At 49.0% G+C, this 18,634-nt stretch overlaps 1 protein-coding gene across 5 annotated transcripts; it reads left to right on the forward strand.

The window, feature by feature from the left end:
* Positions 1–14: 14 nt before the first annotated feature.
* Positions 15–16,601, forward strand: ARPC4 (actin related protein 2/3 complex subunit 4). 5 transcript variants are annotated; one of them, XM_077993394.1, is made up of 7 exons: positions 588–630; positions 5,475–5,593; positions 8,590–8,778; positions 8,867–9,009; positions 10,518–10,613; positions 12,793–12,963; positions 15,703–16,601. In XM_077993394.1, the coding sequence occupies exons 3-7, from the start codon at positions 8,628–8,630 to the stop codon at positions 15,706–15,708; spliced, it is 567 nt and encodes a 188-aa protein (XP_077849520.1). In that variant the 5' UTR covers positions 588–630; positions 5,475–5,593; positions 8,590–8,627; the 3' UTR covers positions 15,709–16,601. The 5 variants fall into 5 exon arrangements, with proteins under 5 accessions (XP_028700236.1, XP_028700234.1, XP_077849520.1 ...); XM_028844403.2 differs by lacking the exons at positions 588–630; positions 8,590–8,778 and adding an exon at positions 15–58 and having other exon boundaries at positions 8,898–9,009; XM_028844401.2 differs by lacking the exon at positions 8,590–8,778 and having other exon boundaries at positions 224–680; positions 8,898–9,009.
* Positions 16,602–18,634: the final 2,033 nt, after the last annotated feature.

Raw genomic sequence — 18,634 nt, forward strand, 5'->3', positions numbered from 1 at the left:
CGGGGGCGGGGAGTCAGCGAGGGCGAGCCTACTGAAGTTTGCCGGGGGTGGGGAGAAGGTGGGCCTCGAGCAAGCCCGCTAGAGGTGGGGTGCGGGTGGTTGGCCTCAGGCGCGCCCCAGGGCATAGCCCGGGGCGGGAGGCGGGAGGCGGGGCTTGGCGGCGGAGATCTCGGCGCTGCAGTTAGCGCCGCTGAGCCCCAGGAGCTGCGGGTAGGAGGGGCGAGAGAAAGGATGGGGGCACAGAACCGGAAGAAACGAAGGGCTCCTCCGCTTCAGCTTGTCCTAATTTGGTGCCCAATCTGAAGCTGGGCTGTACCATTGCATACCTGGGGGGAGGCTGTGGCAAAGGTAACAAGAAGGCCGAAGGCACAAAGGGGAGCTGCTCCCATTCCTGGAGAAGCTTAAGTAGTGACTCGAGTGCAAGAGTTTAAAGATACCGAGACAGCCCTAGGTGGAAAACTTCCGGAAGGGCCAAGCGTTCGCAAGGGTTCCCTATCCCGCTCAGAGCATAGATGGTACCATCCGGAAGTCCGGGCGGAGACAGAGGCTGCGCTTCTCGCGAAAGGGCAGGCATCGCGGGGCTGGCCACTTCCGTACTTCCGCTTTCCGGCCCAGCCAGCGCCCGCGATGGTGAGAGAGCCGGGCCCCCGGCCAGGGACCCCCAGCTGTTCAGCCTCAGGGCAGTGGGTCGGTGGGAGATGTGGCTTTGCCGCAGGGGCGCGGGGCTGAGGGATGCCCGGGGGTTGTGGGGACACCATGAGGGTGGGAGAAAGAGGGCGGGGGCCCGAGGTGAGGAAGGGGCGAGTAGGGGTACTCCCTGGTTTGAAGCGGGCCTTGCGGCTTCGTGATCAGCCTTCCAAGCAGGTAGGGGCTTTTACTGAGCCCTGGAGGAAGCTGGAAGTGGGGCTTCCTAGGCTCTTTGGAGCGTTTCGAGGGTACGTAGTCGGCCTCTTAGCCCGTCGAAGGGCCGCTGAGGCATGTAGCGGGTCCATCTGCCTGTCCACAGTAGAGCTTCACTAAATACGCCCTTTGTCTTCTGCCTTCCTGACCCTACAGTTGCTTAAGGCAGGCGGCCACACTTCCTTATCCCACTCTTGGTACCTCCAGCCCTGCTTCCACCCCACTGGAGGATCTCTCGTGTTGCTTCCATTCAGGCCCCTCCTGGTCAGAACTGAACTGTGTCAGCCCTAGTGTTTGTTAGCTGTGATACTGCTCATCCCTCCCTTCCTGAAAGTCCTCCCTTTTTCATACATGTGGGTATTCTTGGGAGTTGTGACTTTGGATGACCACCTCCCTCATCGTCACACCTTCCCTGGTGATACCGATCTAGTCTGCTGGCTTCGATGACTTTCTTCACTCTGATGACTCCTAATCTGGCTTCTCAGCTCTCTTTGAAGGTTTGCCTGGGTATCTTGAAGAGACCTTGAAATTACACCTCTAGTTCAAAACTCATCTTCCATTCTAAATTTGCTCTTCCTCCTGAGTTCCCTATCCTGGCAAACTTTGTGAACTCGTATCCCTGCTAGAAATCTGGATTTTTTTTTTCTAATGGAGCACATGCGTCTTGATTTTTAAAAATTTAAGTTTTTTGAGGTATTGTATGAGACTACGTCTGTTTTATTCATGAAAGGACAGGCGTCACGGAGCCAGTCACCTTTTTTAGGTTTACTGTCTATAACTATTGCCAAAGGCTGGGCGCGGTGGCTCGCGCTTGTAATCCCAGCACTTTGGGAGGTCGAGGTGGGCGGATCACGAGGTCAGGCCATCCAGACCATCCTGGCTAACACGGTGAAACCCCTTCTCTACTAAAAATGCAGAAAATTAGCCGGGAGGGTGGTGGTGGACGCCTGTAGTCCCACCTTCTCGGGAGGCAGGGGCAGGGGCAGGAGAACGGCGTGAACCCAGGAGGCAGAGCTTGCGGTGAGCCGAGATCGTGCCACTGCACTCCAGCCTGTCGCTCCAGCGACAGAGCGAGACTCCATCTCAAAAAAAAAAAAGTGTTGACAAAAACTTGCTGGGTATGGTGGCATGCACCTGTAGTACCATCCGCTCAGGAGGCTTAGGCAGGAGGATCACTTGAGCCCAGAAGTTCGAGGCTGTAGTACCCTGTGATCACGCCTGTGAATAGCCACTGCACTGTAGCCTGGACAATATAGCAAGATCCTGTGTCTTAAAAAAAAAAAAGTCAAGTTATGTAACCACTACTACAACCAAAATACAGAATATTTCCATCACCCCAAAAAATTCCCTCGAGCCCTTTTGTAATCACACCTTTCCTCCTTCCCACCCCCGACAACCACTGATTTTTTTAACCCCTATAGTTTTGCCTTTTTCAGATTGTCATGTAAATGGAATGCTTTAGTATGCAGGCTTTTAAATGTACCTTCTTACCATAGTACATGTGAGAGTCAACCATGTTGTGTGTATCAATAGTTACTCTTTTTTATTGCTAAGTAGTATTTAATTGAATGACCGGACCATAGTTCGTTGGAAGTTGTTTTTTTCTTTTTTTTTTTAAAGACACAGTCTCTCCCTGTCGCCCAGGCTGGAGTGCAGTGGCCAGATCTCGGCTCACTGCAACCTCAGTCTCCTGGGTTCAAGCAGTTCTCCTGCTTCAGCCTCCCAAGTAGCTGAGATTACAGGCACCCGTCGTGGCTAATTTTTTTGTATTTTTAGTAGAGACAGGGTTTTGCCATGTTAGCCAAGCTGGTCTTGAACTGCTGACCTCAGGTGATCCACCCACCTCGGCCTCCCAAAGTGCTGGGATTACAGGCATAAGCCCCTGGGAAGTTGTTTTTCAGTTCCGTTATCCACTCCATCTAATGTCAGTCCAACACTTGTGATACTCTTTGCTGGTGACACAGTCTGCTGTATGTCTCACTTCCCTCTCCAAATCATTCTTCACAGAGCTACCATGCAGCTGCAGTCATGAACTTCCTCCTCAGAAAGCCCCAGTAGTTCCTTACCCCCTTAAGAGAAAAGCTAAACTTGGTCTGGCATTCAAGATTCCCCATGATCTGACCTCAGTCTACCACTGCAGCCTCATTTAGTGAATCTAAAATGCTTCTCATATACAGAAACATTGTACTCATTACTACTCTGGAACTCTTGCTGTCCTTTTGTGTTACTCTAACCTTAATTATTTCTTTTGCTCATTTATTCTACAGGAAATGAGTAAGACACTCTACATGTTACGTACTGAGCTAGGTTGGAGGCTATATAGCTGTGAGTAAAATAAATATGGTCTGTTGACCACGAGGTTTACAGCCTAATAAAGGAGAAATCACTTTACAAAGGCATGAAGGAGGCCAGGTGCAGTGGTTCACGCCTGTAATCCCAGCATTTTAGGAGGCCGAGATGGGCGGATCACTTGAGGTCACGAGATTGAAACCAGCCTGGGCAACATGGCAAAACCCCGTCTCTACTAAAAATACAAAAGTTAGCCAGGCACGGTGCTGCACACTTGTAATCTCAGCTGTTTGTGTGACTGAGGCAGGTAAATCACTTGAACCCGGGAGGTGGAGGTTGCAGTGAGCCAAGATTGTACCACTGCACTCCAGCCTGGGCAACAGAGTGAGACTCTGTCTCAAAAATAAAATAAAAAAAAATAAAGGCCAGGCACATTGGCTCACGCCTGTAATCCCAACACTTTGGGAGGCTGAAGTGGGCGGACTGCCTGAGGTCAGGATTTGAAGACAACCATGGCTAACATGGTGAAACCCCATCTCTACTAAAAATACAAAAATTAGCCGGGCATGGTGGTGTGCACCTGTAATCCCAGCTACTCGCGAGGCTGAGGCAGGAGAAAGGCTTCAACCCAGGAGGCGGAGATTGCAGTGAGCAGAGATCGCGCCACTGCACTCCAGGCTGGGCAACAGAAGCGAAACTCTGTCTCAAAATAAATAAATAAAAATTAAAAAGATATGAAAGGCCGGGCGCGGTGGCTCAAGCCTGTAATCCCAGCACTTTGGGAGGCCAAGACGGGTGGATCACGAGGTCAGGAGATCGAGACCATCCTGGTGAACACAGTGAAACCCCATCTCTGCTAAAACTACAAAAAAAAACTAGCCGGGCGAGGTGGCGGGCGCCTGTAGTCCCAGCTACTCGGGAGGCTGAGGCAGGAGAATGGCGTGAACCCGGGAGGCGGAGCTTGCAGTGAGCTGAGATCAGGCCACTGCACTCCAGCCTGGGTGACAGAGCGAGACTCCGTCTCAAAAAAAAAAAAAAAAAGATATGAAAGACATTTTATTGTAAATTGTAATAAATGCTTTGTAGGCGGAAGTGAAGGCCTAAGAGGCTTTCCTTAATTAAGCTGAGATCTGGAGGATGACCTAGGCAAAGAAAGAGGAAAAAAGCCTACAAATAGATGGTCAAGCATGTGTAAAGCCCTGAGGTGGGAAAGAATTTGGCTGATATAAGGACTGACCAGTACATCTAGAAGCTAATCCCTCTACTAAGAATGTCCTTATTCTAGCCGAGTGTGGGGCTCATACCTGTAATCCCAGCACTTTGGGAGGCTGAGGCTGGTGGATCACAAGGTCAGGAGATCAGGACCACCCTGGCTAACATGTGAAACCCTGTCTCTACTAAAAATACAAAAATTAGCCAGCCGTGGTGGCGGGCGCCTGTAGTCCCAGCTACTTGGGAGGCTGAGGCAGGAGAATGGCATGAACCCAGGAGGCAGAGCTTGCAGTGAGCCGAGATCGTGCCACTGCAGTCCAGCCTGGGTGACAGAGCAAGAGTCTGTCTCAAAAAAAAAAAAAAAAAGAATGTCCTTACTCTACTTTTTCTCATTATAAAATCCTCCTAATCCCATTTCACTTTCAAAACCAGTTTCTTCTGCAAATATAGATTACTTGTAAATCTAAATATTTCAACATTTTATCTTTATATCATAGTTATTTTCTGTATATCTGCTATCCAGTTGAGCTGTTTGAGGGTAGAGACAGTGTTAATCATCTTTGAATTCCCAGTTAGCTCAGTGCCTGGCAAACAGTATATACATTTGTTGGCCTAATAGATTGAAGACAATCATGCATTCACTGGTATGTCTCTAGATCACTTTCTCAACCTCAGCACTTTTGATATTTGAGACTCAATAATTCTTTGTAGTGCATTGTAGTATGTTTATTGGATATCTGTCCACTCAGTGCCTGCAGTTCGCCTCCCCGCCAAGTCATGACAGTTGAAAATGTCTCAGCATTCCTCTGGTGTGACCCCAGGTTAAAAAAGAAAGAAATGAAATATCTCGACATTGCCAAATGTACCTTGGGAGGCAAAATTGCCTCCTGTTGAAAACCATGACTCTGCACCTTGGAAGGCGTCTCGAAGGCCTAGTTTGTTCTGTTCACAGTGGTGTCTTAAGAGCCTTGCACCCTCAGTGCTACCTGGCTTCATGGGAGCTGGAATAGGGGATCAGTGGGTTTGGCATGACAGATTTTGATCTTCCCTTCCCTTTGTGTTATTTCCTATAGACTGCCACTCTCCGCCCCTACCTGAGTGCCGTGCGGGCCACATTGCAGGCTGCCCTCTGCCTGGAGAACTTCTCCTCCCAGGTTGTGGAACGACACAACAAGCCGGAAGTGGAAGTCAGGTAGGGAAGGACAAGTCAAGGTGGGGATGAGGGGTGTGGCACGCAGAGATGGCTGCTGTCAAGAAGGTGCCGTGAACTTATGTCCCAGAGTAGTCAGGACAGCTGCAGTTGACATTTTGTCTTGCTGCCAGCTGAATGGTGATTCCCAATTTGGAGTTAAGAAAATAGGGTCAGGCCGGGCGCGGTGGCTCAAGCCTGTAACCCTAGCACTTTGGGAGGCCGAGACGGGCGGATCACAAGGTCAGGAGATCGAGACCATCCTGGCGAACCCGGTGAAACCCCGTCTCTACTAAAAAATACAAAAAACTAGCCGGGCGAGGTGGCGGGCGCCTGTAGTCCCAGCTGCTCGGGAGGCTGAGGCAGGAGAATGGCGTGAACCCGGGAGGCGGAGCTTGCAGTGAGCTGAGATCCGGCCACTGCACTCCAGCCTGGGTGACAGAGCGAGACCCCGTCTCAAAAAAAAAAAAAAAAAAAAAAAGGAAAATAGGGTCAGTGGGTTGGCAGGACAGAACCCAGGGGAAAAGACAAGATTGCTTGACACAAGGTATGACTTCTCAGAGCTGGGCTGTTCATGAAGTCTTTCCTGTGGCATTGTTGAAAACACTGGTAGTTTAAGGAATAGTCAGATAATTTAGTTATCTGAGATGCCATCTCCATACTTTTCTAATGTAATGATCAGGGATTTTTTTGTACCTACCAGTCTAGACACTCTGACACCCTAATCCAAATACTCCACATTTTGAATGATTTTCTCTTATCTAGTTTCCATTTCATAAATATCTTTTTCCCCTTTAAAATTTAATCTGGTGCAATGGCTGGTGCAAGCCATTGCCTGGTGCAGTGGCTCACCCCTTTAATCTGAGCACTTGAGGAGGCTGAAGTGGGCAGATCGCTTGAGTCTAGGAGTTCAAGACCAGCCTGGACAACATGGCAAGACTCCATCTCTACCAAAAAAATATGCAAAAATAGTTGGGCTTGGTGCCACATGCCTGTAGTCCCAGCTTCTTGGGAGGCTGAGGCGGGAGGATCTCTTGAGCCTGGGAGGTAGAGGTTGCAGTGAGCCAACATCGTGACAGTGCACTCCAGCCTGGGTGAGACCCTGTCTCAAAAAATAAGTAAAAGAGGCTGGGCACGGTGGCTTATGCCTGTAATCCCAGCACTTTGGGAGGCTGAGGCAGGCAAATCACGAAGTCAAAAGATCGAGAGCATCCTGGCCAACATGGTGAAACCCTGTCTCTACTAAAAATACAAAAATTAGCTGGGCATGTAGTGCGCGCCTGTAGTCCCAGCTACTCAGGAGGCTGAGGCAGGAGAATTGCTCGAACCCGGGAGGCAGAGTTTGCAGCGAGCAGAGATCGTGCCACTGCACTCCAGCCTGGCGACAGAGCAAGACTTCATCTCAAAAAAAAGTAAATAAAATTCAATCTGGTACGTACATAACTGAGATAATCTGGGTTATCACATTAATGGTATGATTTAATTTTGAATTTTAAAAATAACTGATGTTGGCCGGGTGCGGTGGCTCAAGCCTGTAATCCCACCACTTTGGGAGGCCGAGACGGGTGGATCACGAGGTCAGGAGATCGAGACCATCCTGGCTAACACGGTGAAACCCCATCTCTACTAAAAAATACAAAAAACTAGCCGGGCGAGGTGGCGGGCGCCTGTAGTCCCAGCTACTCAGGAGGCTGAGGCAGGAGAATGGCGTAAACCCGGGAGGCGGAGCTTGCAGTGAGCTGAGATCCGGCCACTGCACCCCAGCCTGGGCGACAGAGCAAGACTCCGTCTCAAAAAAAAAAAAATAACTGATGTTAGGATATGCCCTGTTATACTGCTTAATGTACATGATTTCCAGTGGGCCTTTGAAAATGATTAACAGTTTAGAGACACCACACCACAATTAATTACTATTATAGATCTCTAGGTATTCAGAGGCATTACCTTGGAACCTGAACTCATAGGGGTCTCAGAGGCAAATGAATCATTTCTGGATTGATAATTAAAGGAAGCCAAACTGTGTTCAATTTCAGCCTTTCCTTACCTCCAAGACAGGTGTTCTCTCTACATTCCTAAATGGTATATTGGTTTGCCCATGTAGGTTGAGTATCTCTTATCCAAAATGCTTGGGACCAGAAGTATTTCAGATTGTGGAATATTTGCAGATACTTAACCAGTTGAGCATCCCTAATCCCAAATCCAAAATGCTCTAGTGAGCGTCTCCTTTGAGCATCTTGTCAGCACTCAGAAACTTTCAGATTTTTTTTTTTTTTTTGAGACGGAGTCTCGGTCACCCAGGCTGGAGTGCAGTGGCCGGATCTCAGCTCACTGCAAGCTCCTCCTCCCGGGTTCACTCCATTCTCCTGCCTCAGCCTCCCGAGTAGCTGGGACTACAGGCACCCGCCACCTCGCCCGGCTAGTTTTCTGTATTTTTTTAGTAGAGACGGGGTTTCACCGTGCTAGCCAGGATGGTCTCGATCTCCTGACCTTGTGATCCGCCCGTCTCGGCCTCCCAAAGTGCTGGGATTACAGGCTTGAGCCACCGCGCCCGGCCAGATTTTTTTTTTTTTTTTTTTTTTTTGAGACAGAGTCTCATTCTGTTGCCCAGGCTGGAGTCCAGTGGTGTGATCTTGGCTCACTGCAACTGCCACCTCCTGAGTTCGAGCAGTTCTCATGCCTCAGCCTCCTGAGTATCTGGAATTACAGGAATGCGCCACCATGCCCAGCTAATTTTTATATTTTTAGTAGAAATGTGATATCACCATGTTGGCCACGCTGGTCTCGAACTCCTGACCTCAAGTGATCCACCTGCCTCAGCCTCCCAGAGTGCTGGGATTACAGGCATGAGCCACCACGCCCAGCCAGTTTCAGATTTTGGATTTCGGATTTGCAGATTGGGGATGTTCAACTTGTCGTTACTAAAATAGCTGTTTTTTGTAAAGCTCCTACTCTGTACCAGGCACGCTATTAGACATTTGACCCTTTTTGATCTCTCTCAGTCCTCGCCAGTGAATTAGGAATCAGAGTCTTTTTACAGATGAGAAAATTGAGATTCCAACAGGGTAACTTGCCCAAGGAAAGTAACAGAGGAGGCTGGATTTCAAAACCTTTTCGCCCTGACTTCAGAGCCTGTGCTCTTTCTGCTGAAGAACACACTCACTGGCCCCCATCTTGGAGCACCCCTGCTTGTGAGTCTTCTATTCCTTGGACTCTGTGGTCTCATAGTGATTCCAGGACCTGCCATGGGGTCACTCTGACTATTCTGTCTCTCTGTAGTACAGAGGACTCTGTCACATTGTGTTTTCAGGAGTAGCAAAGAGCTCCTGTTACAACCTGTGACCATCAGCAGGAATGAGAAGGAAAAGGTTCTGATTGAGGGCTCCATCAACTCTGTCCGGGTCAGCATCGCTGTGAAACAGGTAAGTTCACCATGGAGGAGGCCCAGCGTAAGGAGCTCTCTTTCAGTCCAGGGGTCCCCATCTGAGAGATCAGTGACCCAGATTCTAGATTCAGAGTGCAGGAAACCTAGCCTCTGCTTCCTTTTTTTTTGAGACGGATTCTTAACTCTTGTCGCCAAGGCTGAAGTGCAGTGGCATGATCTCGGCTGACTGCAACCTCTGCCTCCCAGGTTCAAGCAGTTCTCCTGTCTCAGCCTCCCGAGTAGCTGGGATTACAGGCACCCGCCACCACGTCCAGTTAATTTTTGTATTTTTAGTAGAGACGGTGTTTCACCATGTTTGCCAGAATGGTCTCCATCTCCGGACGCAGGTGATCGGCCCGCCTCAACCTCCCAAAGTACTGAGATTACAGGCATGAGCCACCATGCCTGGCCAGTAGAAGGCAACTCTAAACTTTCAACAGGATGAAAACAAAACAATATTGTTAAATGCAGACTACATAATGTTTTCTACAGAAAGTTCTAACCCTGGGGCCTGCTTTCCTTGTTAAAATGGGAGGTTAACAAGTGTTGGGAGATGTTAAGGGCATACTAGCAACCAGCAGCAATAATTTTCCTTTAGAAATGTTGAGAGTTCGGGGCCAGGCACAGTGGCTTATGCCTGTAATCCCAGCACTTTGTGAGACCAAGGCGGGTGGATCACTTGATGTCAGGAGTTCAAGACCAGCCTGGCCAATATGGTAAAACCCTGTCTCTATTAAAAGTACAAAAATTAGCCAGGCGTGGTGGCATGCGCCTGTAGTCTCAACTACACGGGAGGCTGAGGCAGGAGAATTGCTTGAACCCGGGGGGCGGAGATTACAGTGAGCCGAGATCGCGCCACTGCATTCCAGCCTGGGCGACAGAGTGAGACTCCATCTCAAAAAAAAAAAAAAAAAAGTAGCCAGGCGTGGTGGTGGGCACTTGTAGTCCTAGCTACTGGGGAGGCTGAGGCAGGGGAATGGCGTGAACCTGGGAGGTGGAGCTTACAGTGAGCGTAGATCACGCCACTGCAGTCCAGTCTGGGCGACAGAGCAAGACTCCGTCTCAAAAAAAAAAAAAAAAAAAAAAAAAGGGAAATGTTGAGAGTTCAGAAGGGAGAAACTTCAGAAATGTTCAGTGTTATTAAAGCAGAGATCACCTAAGGTTATTTCTGATAGCCCAGGTGGTGCTACAAAACACCCTGGGAAATGTAACACTAGTGAAATGAGAATGGGAAGGGCAGCTTGGAGTACAGTTGTAGACTCTGAAAGAAGCCATAGAAGACTATAAGAATTACCTCTCTGGAATGGGTCCTCATTAACAGATGGCCCAAGGTAGACCCTTGTTTCAGCTGGCAGCCAGGTCCCCCACTTCAGTGATCCTTCCGAGTACCAAACCTCACTGTCTCCTGGGAGCCTTGGAGAAATTGGAGTCAGAAGACCAGGCTACAAGGTGTTTTTGGCCTTGGGTGTCAGCTTTAGAGAAACGTTTCTCTCTTGCACTCCGCAGGCCGATGAGATCGAGAAGATTTTATGCCACAAGTTCATGCGCTTCATGATGATGCGAGCAGAGAACTTCTTTATCCTTCGAAGGAAGCCTGTGGAGGTGAGACCCTGTGACCCATGAGTTTGCGATACCCAGGACCCTGCGTATCGCAATGGCCTGGGATTGTTTCTAGAACCAGGATCAGTGCTCCTCCAGCTGTTTGGCACCCACTGCCTGAATTGACAGTTGGCCTTCATCTCAGAGTGGGAGCAAAGAGGATTAGAAACTTAGGAAAAGTTGGGTCTACCTCAGCCATAGAAAAGGTGAAAAAGGGCCGGGTGTGGTGACTCACGCCTGTAATCCTAGCACTTTGGGAGACCGAGGTGGGTGGATCACGAGGTCAGGAGTTCAAGACCAGCCTGGCCAACATGGTGCAACCTCGTCTCTACTAAAAATACAAAAATTAGCTGGGCGTTGTGGTGGGCACCTGTAATCCCAACTACTCAGGAGGCTGAGGCAGAGAACTAACTGCTTAAACCTAGGAGGCGGAGGTTGCAGTGAGCCGAGATCGTGCCACTGCACTGCAGCCTGGGCAACAGAGCAAGACTCCGTCTCAGAAAAAAAAAAGGCAGAAAAGGTAAGACATATTGCTTATTCCCAGAGCCTATAGTCTAGCATCAGAAAGAGCTCAGTGAATTAGAAATCCTTTCTAAGCTCTGCCAACTGAATCATAGTCTCTCTCTCTCTTTTTTTTTTTTTTTGGAGATGGAGTTTTGCTCTTGTTGCCCAGGCTGGAGTACAGTGGCACAATCTCACTCACTGCAGCCTCCACCTCCCAGGTCAAGCGAGTCTCCTGCCTCAGCCTCCTGAGTAGCTGGGATTACAGGCATACGCTACCACACCTGGCTAATTTTGTATTTTTAGTAGAGACAGGGTTTCATTGTGTTGGCCAGGCTGGTCTCGGAACTCCTGACCTCAGGTGATCTGCCTGCTTCGGCCTCCCAAAGTGAATCATAGTCTCTCTTTTTTTTTTTTTTTATTTTTGAGACGGAGTCTCGGAGGCTCCGTCGCCCAGGCTGGAGTGCAGTGGCGCAGTCTCAGCTCACTGCAAACTCCACCTCCCAGGTTCATGCCATCCTCCTGCCTCAGCCTCCCAAGTAGCTGGGACTACAGGTGCCTGCCACCATGCCCGGCTTATTTTTTTGTATTTTTAATAGAGACGGGGTTTCACCGTGTTAGCCAGGATGATCTTGATCTCCTGACCTCATGATCCACCTGCCTCAGCTAGGTTTACAGGCGTGAGCCACTGCGCCCAGCCTCTTTTTTCTTTCTTTTTTTTTTTTTTTTTTTTTTTTTGAGACAGAGTCTCGCTGTGTCGCACAGGCTGGAATGCAGTGGCGTGATCTTGGCTCACTGCAAGCTCCGCCTCCTGGGTTCATGCCATTCTCCTGCCTCAGCCTCCCAAGTAGCTGGGACTACAGGCGCCTGCCACCACACCTGGCTAATTTTTTGTATTTTTAGTAGAGACAGGGTTTCACCGTGTTAGCCAGGATGGTCTTGATCTCCTGACCTCGTGATCCACCCACCTCGGCCTCCCAAAGTGCTGGGATTACAGGCATAAACCACCACGCCCGGCCCACCAAATCAGTCTTTTAAAGCCACAGTTAACATTGGGTCAGTTGTTGCCTGAATTTTTACTTGAATCTTCTCCACAGACTCCTTGCCAGGTCAACTTAAAATATCCCCAGTGACTGAGCAACTACCACACAGCAGCATGTGCCATCATCAGACACGTCAGGCGTGTTGGCCAAGTTCTTCCTCATCCTGAGCCAAATTTTCTCTCCTGGTCCTAGATCTAACCTCTGGGGCCACCTGGAATAAATAAAATTGCTCTTCCTCCCACAGCCCTCCAGCAGAAAAAGACCTTAATCCCACCCATCTTCCACATCATCTCTTCTCTGAACGAAATGTTCCCTGTTGTTTGATTAGATTCTTCTGTAACAAGACTTCAAGTCCCTTGACTCATTCTCAATGCAGAGTTCTTTGTGCCACAGATAGTCTTCCAGAGATGTCTGATACACACAGAATTCTCAACTGGGTTCAGTTGCTTGGATCCAACCTAGACACCCTCTCCCCCAGAGCAGCTGGGCTGCTGACTGGAAGGGTGTGTAGCTTGGGAGAAGATCACAGCCAGTGGGAACCATGTGGATGAGTGGAGGACGTGACCAGCTTAGTTCCCCTGGGGTGCTAATTCTCTCCTGTTCCTTCTCTTCCTCCTCCCTACTGTCTTCTTCCCTAGGGATATGATATCAGCTTTCTGATCACCAACTTCCACACAGAGCAGATGTACAAACACAAGTTGGTAGACTTTGTGATCCACTTCATGGAGGAGATTGACAAGGAGATCAGTGAGATGAAGCTGTCAGTCAATGCCCGTGCCCGCATTGTGGCTGAGGAGTTCCTTAAGAATGTGAGTAGGGGCCTTTCAGCTTTCCTTCCAGAGGCCAAAGGATCTGGGGGTCATGTTGAGAACTTAGCATCTGGTGGGAAAGGGGTCCAAGCAGTGTGTTTATATCTTCTGAGCTCTCTAGGACCCCTGGGCACAGCAGGTCAGTCAGGTGCTTTGGAGCCAGAGGACCCCAAGTTCATCTCTGAGAGCTACAAGGCGTTTTCTATGTTTGGGTGTCTGGGATGTCTCCTAGTCCCTCATAGGAACTTGGACACTCATTTCTACATCTCAAGATATTCACAAAGGCCTTACCTCTATCTCATTCAAACCCCAAGCGAGGCAAGTGAAGTCTGCATGTGAATTTTCTAGGAATATAGGACAGTTAATCATGTTATAATTCCACTTCTCAAATAGACTTCAGTACTTCCCTTCAGCATGTTTCTCAGGCTTAGTCGTGATTCCTTCAACCTGTTTTCTATCACTTGCATGATATCAGTCCTCCAGATTCCTCTTACATTGTTTATGCCTTTCTAATTGAAAGCACGTAGTCATTTGAAGAGGTAGAATTGTTTACATTGATGAACTGATGACATAGTTCTTAGTTGTTTAGATATTCAGAACATGCCTTCTTTTTTTTTCTCCTTTTTCCAAACAATCTTCGGTTTGTTGATATGTTCCACCCAGAGTGGCTGTGATCTCTAGATGGTAGACTTAGTGTATACTCCCACTAGTAAGTACACACCCAGTCCAGAAGGAGCTTAGATTCCTAAAAATGGAAATTATACCCACTTCCCTTGGGATTTAATTATACTGAGGGTGGCCAGTATACAGAGTAGCCATAGTGTATGCACAGGTCAGCATGGTTGTTCAGCTCACTCAGCTGTGGAGGCAGACCACCTGTGTGTGAATCCAGGCTCCACCACCTACTCAAGCATGTCACTGAACTTTCAACTAAGCCTCAGTTTCCTCAGCTGTGAAGTGAAGGTCTGGTAATTAATACTTACCTTTCAGAGTGGTTGAGCATTAAGTGAGACCATGTGTGTAAAACATAGCACCTGGTATATAGTAAGCTTTCCATGTATTGCAGCACTGAAGTTTTATGACCAGGATACTAGGAACCCTCTAGATTGAACTGGAAGGGGAAAATAGCTCTTGTTCCAATATTGGCTCACTCATTTCAACAATCATTTACTTATTTATGATAATTACATCACACAGAATTAGACACCTAAAAAAGTATGTTCACATATCCCGTTTATTACTCAAAACAATCTTTGAGTCAGCTATTATCGCCATTTTAGAGATTAATAAACTGGGGCTCTAGAAGCAAAAGCACCTGTCCAAGGTCCCTCAGCCAGTAAGGAGGAACCAGAATGTGGAGCTGGGTTTTCAGACTTAGAGGTCTAAGATAGTACCATAACCTTTGTCGGGGTCACACATTCAGGTGCATCCAAAGGTTGGGTAGCCGTGGAGTGGGCAGGATGAGGAGCTGCTAAGCACATGCCTCATCTGCAGGGGCTGGCTCCCACACACCTCCAGGCCATTGAGCCCCCAATTTTTTTTTTTTTTTTTTTTAAATGGAGTCTCGCTCTGTCGCCCAGGCTGGAGTGTGGCTCACTGCAAGCTCCGCCTCCTGGGTTCATGCCATTCTCATTCCTCAGCCTCTCAAGTAGCTGGGACTACAGGCGCCTGCCACCACGGCCAGCTAATGTTTTTGGTACTTTCAGTAGAGATGGGGTTTCACCGTGTGAGCCAGGATGGTCTCAATATCCTGACCTCATGATCCACCCACTTGGGCCTCCCAAAGTGCTAGGATTACAGGCGTGAGCCACCGCGCCTGGCCAACTAATTCATATTCTTTTTTTTTTTTTTTTTTTTTTTTTTCTGGAGACGGAGTCTCGCTCTGTCGCCCAGGCTGGAGTACAGTGGCCGGATCTCGGCTCACTGCAAGCTCCATCTCCCGGGTTCACGCCATTCTCCTGCCTCAGCCTCCCGAGTAGCTGGGACTACAGGCGCCCGCCACCTCGCCCGGCTAGTTTTTTGTATTTTTTAGTAGAGACGGGGTTTCACTGTGTTAGCCACGATGGTCTCGATCTCCTGACCTCGTGATCTGCCCGTCTCGGCCTCCCAAAGTGCTGGGATTACAGGCTTGAGCCACCGCCCCCGGCCGATTCATATTCTTTTAAACACCATGTGGGCCATACAGTGCTCATCTTTGGGCTGGTTTCAGGCATGGACCATTGGTTCACAACCTTTGGTCTCTAAAATGTCCAGGGCTGTCCTAGGCAGCATGGGGGTCCCTTGAGGGCAGAAAACATTTCAAGGGCCTGTCTTGGTTGGAGGATCATCCAGAGCTTGACACAAAAGTACCAGAACCTGGGTCCTTCTCCACTTGGCCCTCTGAGTCCCCAAGCCCCTTGCATGAGAGCCCCCATGCCTAAAGAAAGCAACCCCAGTTCACCAGGCAGGACGCTGACAGGGCTTTCTAGCAGCCTCCATGCCAGGGCACAGGGGAGCTGTGGATAAGCTCCATGGCTGTTAATTTTTCTGCCTCATCTAGTGTTAGGCTTAGGGCTGGTGCCCATAGGTCACTTCTGAAAGCTGGCTGAATTAGAGCATGACCACAAGGTGTCCTGGGACCCAACTCTGCCCATCAGAGATATGAGCACAGTGGCAGCTCAGGTTCATGCACCTCCTTAGAGCAGTCCTACCAGGATGCAATAATAACCACCATGCACTGCCTCTTGGTTCTCTTGACAGTTTTAAACTATCTGGCTGGATCTTGTGGCCTTCCCCCTCAGACTACCCATGTCTCCACGAAGGCGTCCTGGAGTCACTCCCCAGAGCAGCGGCGGCAGCGGCGGCAGGGAGCTGGGTTGGGGTGGGCATTTGATGCGGGAGGTGGGTGATGTGCTTGCTAGCTGGGCAAGAAAGCAGCTGTGGACCTGCCCCAAGGCCACACATGCCTGGTCAGGCTGGCTTCTGATGGTCAGTGCCCTGGGCCGGGACAGATTTTTTTTTAACGTCTTGAAACTTAAACTCTGTGCTTGTAGGATACTGTAACCTTTTTGTCTTTTTTTTTTTTTTTTTTTTTTTTTTAAACCTCCACCTCCAGTGACTGTGACTGGTCCCAGTGATTGTACCTTATTGGTTGCTGTGGGTCTGGGCGGGCCTGGAGCCAGAAGGCGACTTTATTTTTTCTCTCCTATGCCACCCCAGGTGGGGAGGGAGGGAGGTTTCAGACTCCGGTTTCTCTCCCTTACCCTTTTATTCCCAAGCCTCCTTGGCCCCAATATAAGTGGTGGGAACCCTCTGCCAGCTTCCTGAGTTCTGAAGATGGCCCCCCAGCACTGGTTGGGGACAAGGGCCAAATTGGTGACCACCAGTCATGCCTAGGACCTGGGGCCCAAAAGCCAGGCAACCCCTGACTACAGAGGCCACTGGGTACCCTCCTAGTTGAGAGGGGCCGCTGTTTCGCCTTGTCCGTCAGTGCCAGTGCCTGTGCCAGAGGTTGCGAGGTGAGTCCTCCAGAGCTTCCCAGCCGGGCCCTCCTCCTGCCTGTTCTGGCTTGTCTGCTCCCACGCTAGCTGTCCCTTTTCTGATTCTGGTGGATCCTCCCTCCCCTAATTAAAGTCTCTTTTTGCCCCTTTGGGGCTGCATGAGGTCTTTGCTGTCTGTGTGTATGAAAGGAGGGGAGGTGGGGCTTCTTTTCCCTGAGACTAGATGGCTGGTAATTGTGCCTGGAGCTCCCCACTGGGTGCAATCTCATGATTGGTCCCGCCATTATTCCTACCAGGGTCCCCAACCCAGAGACTCCATTCATTGTAGTCCAGGCACCATTCATTTCTGAAACTGCTCTCTCTGCCTATACAGAGCTTGGGTGCTTTTCATATAATGAACTTACTTGGGCTAAAAAGTAACCTCAGAGAAACAGTGCTCCCATTTGGTGGATAAGGAAACTGTGATTCCAAACATGAGATGTAATAACTTGCCCCAAATCTAGCCAGTGAGCAAGAGAGTAGACTTTTGTCTGTGCCAAAACAGTAATCACCATCCACAAGTGGCTATTTAAATTTTAATTATTACAATTAAATAAGTTTAAAATCCAGTTCCCTAGTCCCACTGGCAACTTAACAGCTACCAATGACTGTACCATGTATAACAGCATATATAGACAGAGCATATACAACACATACATAGAGATTCCTATCATTGCAGAAAGTTCCATTGGATAGTACTATACATTAGTAACACCTCGAAGTAAAAAAAAAAAAAAAAAAAACCCTTGTGTTTGAGTCCTGATTCTTCTTGACAAATTTGGTCAAGTTATTTCTATTTTGTGTCTCAGTTTCTTAGTCTATAAAGTAGAGATAATGAATATGAACAATCTGACATGGTCCCTGCCACACAGGTACTGACAACCGTAGTTGTTCACCAGCCCAGTGGCTGGGCTGTTGAATAATTTCCAGTGTTCATGATGTTATCCTTGCCTTGAAGAGACTTGGAGGTCCAGGAAAAGGGCTAGGTATGTAAAAGGTTCACTGAAGTGTTTTATGTTTAATATTGGAAGTCTGGGGGCCAAGGGGTAAATATAGGAGAGGGTGTCAGGGTAAGCTTCAAGAAGGGTTAACCTTTGAGCTGAGCTTTGAAAAGGGATTCCTCCAGATGGCCAGAGGGGTCTCTCTTGATGGGGTGGACAAGGTGATGTTAAAGGCAGGAGGGCGCGAGGGCAACCTGAACAGCTATTGCCCCTTTCCCCCACCACCTTTTTTTTTTTTTTCCATTTTTGAGACGGTCTCGCTTTGTCACCCAGGCTGGAGTGCAGTGGTGCAATCGTGGCTCACTGCAGCCTCAGCTTCTCCAGGCTCAAGTGATTCTCCCACCTCAGCTTCCTGAGTAGCTGGGACCACAGGCTTGTGCCACCACGCCTAGCTAATTTTTTTGTTTTTGTTTTTTGTTTTTTTTAGTTCTCGCTATGTTGCCTGGGCTGCCTTGGGTGATCCTTCCGCCTCAGCCTCCCAAAGTGTTATCATCCCCTTTATGACATTACCTCTGTGACCTACCTCACTACCCCTCTGAATTAGATGTTCCCTCCTCCAGGGCACATGGCTATGTTCTAGCTTTGCAGTGAGTGTTAAAGGTGGTCACAGTGAAACTGGGTGACTAATAGGGTATAGCAGCTGGTCACTCAACAACCCTCACAGGAGAGCATTGCCTGGGTGAGCCAGCCACAACCCTCATTTGTCACGTATCTCTCTCCCAGGGTCCAAATTCCCTAAATCACCTCTCCTGGGGATGTGCTTTTTGGGAAGTCCAGCCATCAGCTAAAGGGGGTTGGGGTCAGCTGGACAGAAAGGTGGGGAATCCACCTTCACTTAAGAGCACATCTCCCCAGTGACTAACAAAGCTGGGCTCTGACCAGGGTACTCTCTTCAACTCTGCCTGCATGGGCACTGCTAGAGTTGGACTCTCAAACTGTCCCTGTGTGGTCCTTCTGTGACTAACAGGCAACCTTCTGTGTGATAACATACAGGTGTTTAAGAGACAGGCTTTGGAGTCAGACCTGGGTTGCAATGCTGCCTCTGCTCTGTGATTTGAGGCAAATTGTTTAACATCTTGGAACCTTATCTCCCCTGTGACTTTTGAGGATAATACTTTGCCAGTGCTCCAAAAAGGTTGCTTACAGTCTTAG

Source organism: Macaca mulatta, chromosome 2 (assembly GCF_049350105.2).
Source record: "Macaca mulatta isolate MMU2019108-1 chromosome 2, T2T-MMU8v2.0, whole genome shotgun sequence".
In the NCBI taxonomy this organism is placed as follows: domain Eukaryota; kingdom Metazoa; phylum Chordata; class Mammalia; order Primates; family Cercopithecidae; genus Macaca; species Macaca mulatta.

Excerpts from the sequence above, each read along its gene's own strand:
- ARPC4 (XM_028844401.2), top strand. The coding sequence starts at position 513 with ATGGTACCATCCGGAAGTCCGGGCGGAGACAGAGGCTGCGCTTCTCGC. Across the intron at positions 681-5,474 it reads CCCAGCTGTTCAGCCTCAGG|ACTGCCACTCTCCGCCCCTA; the intron begins GCAGTGGGTCGG and ends TATTTCCTATAG. Across the intron at positions 5,594-8,897 it reads AAGCCGGAAGTGGAAGTCAG|GAGTAGCAAAGAGCTCCTGT; the intron begins GTAGGGAAGGAC and ends TTGTGTTTTCAG.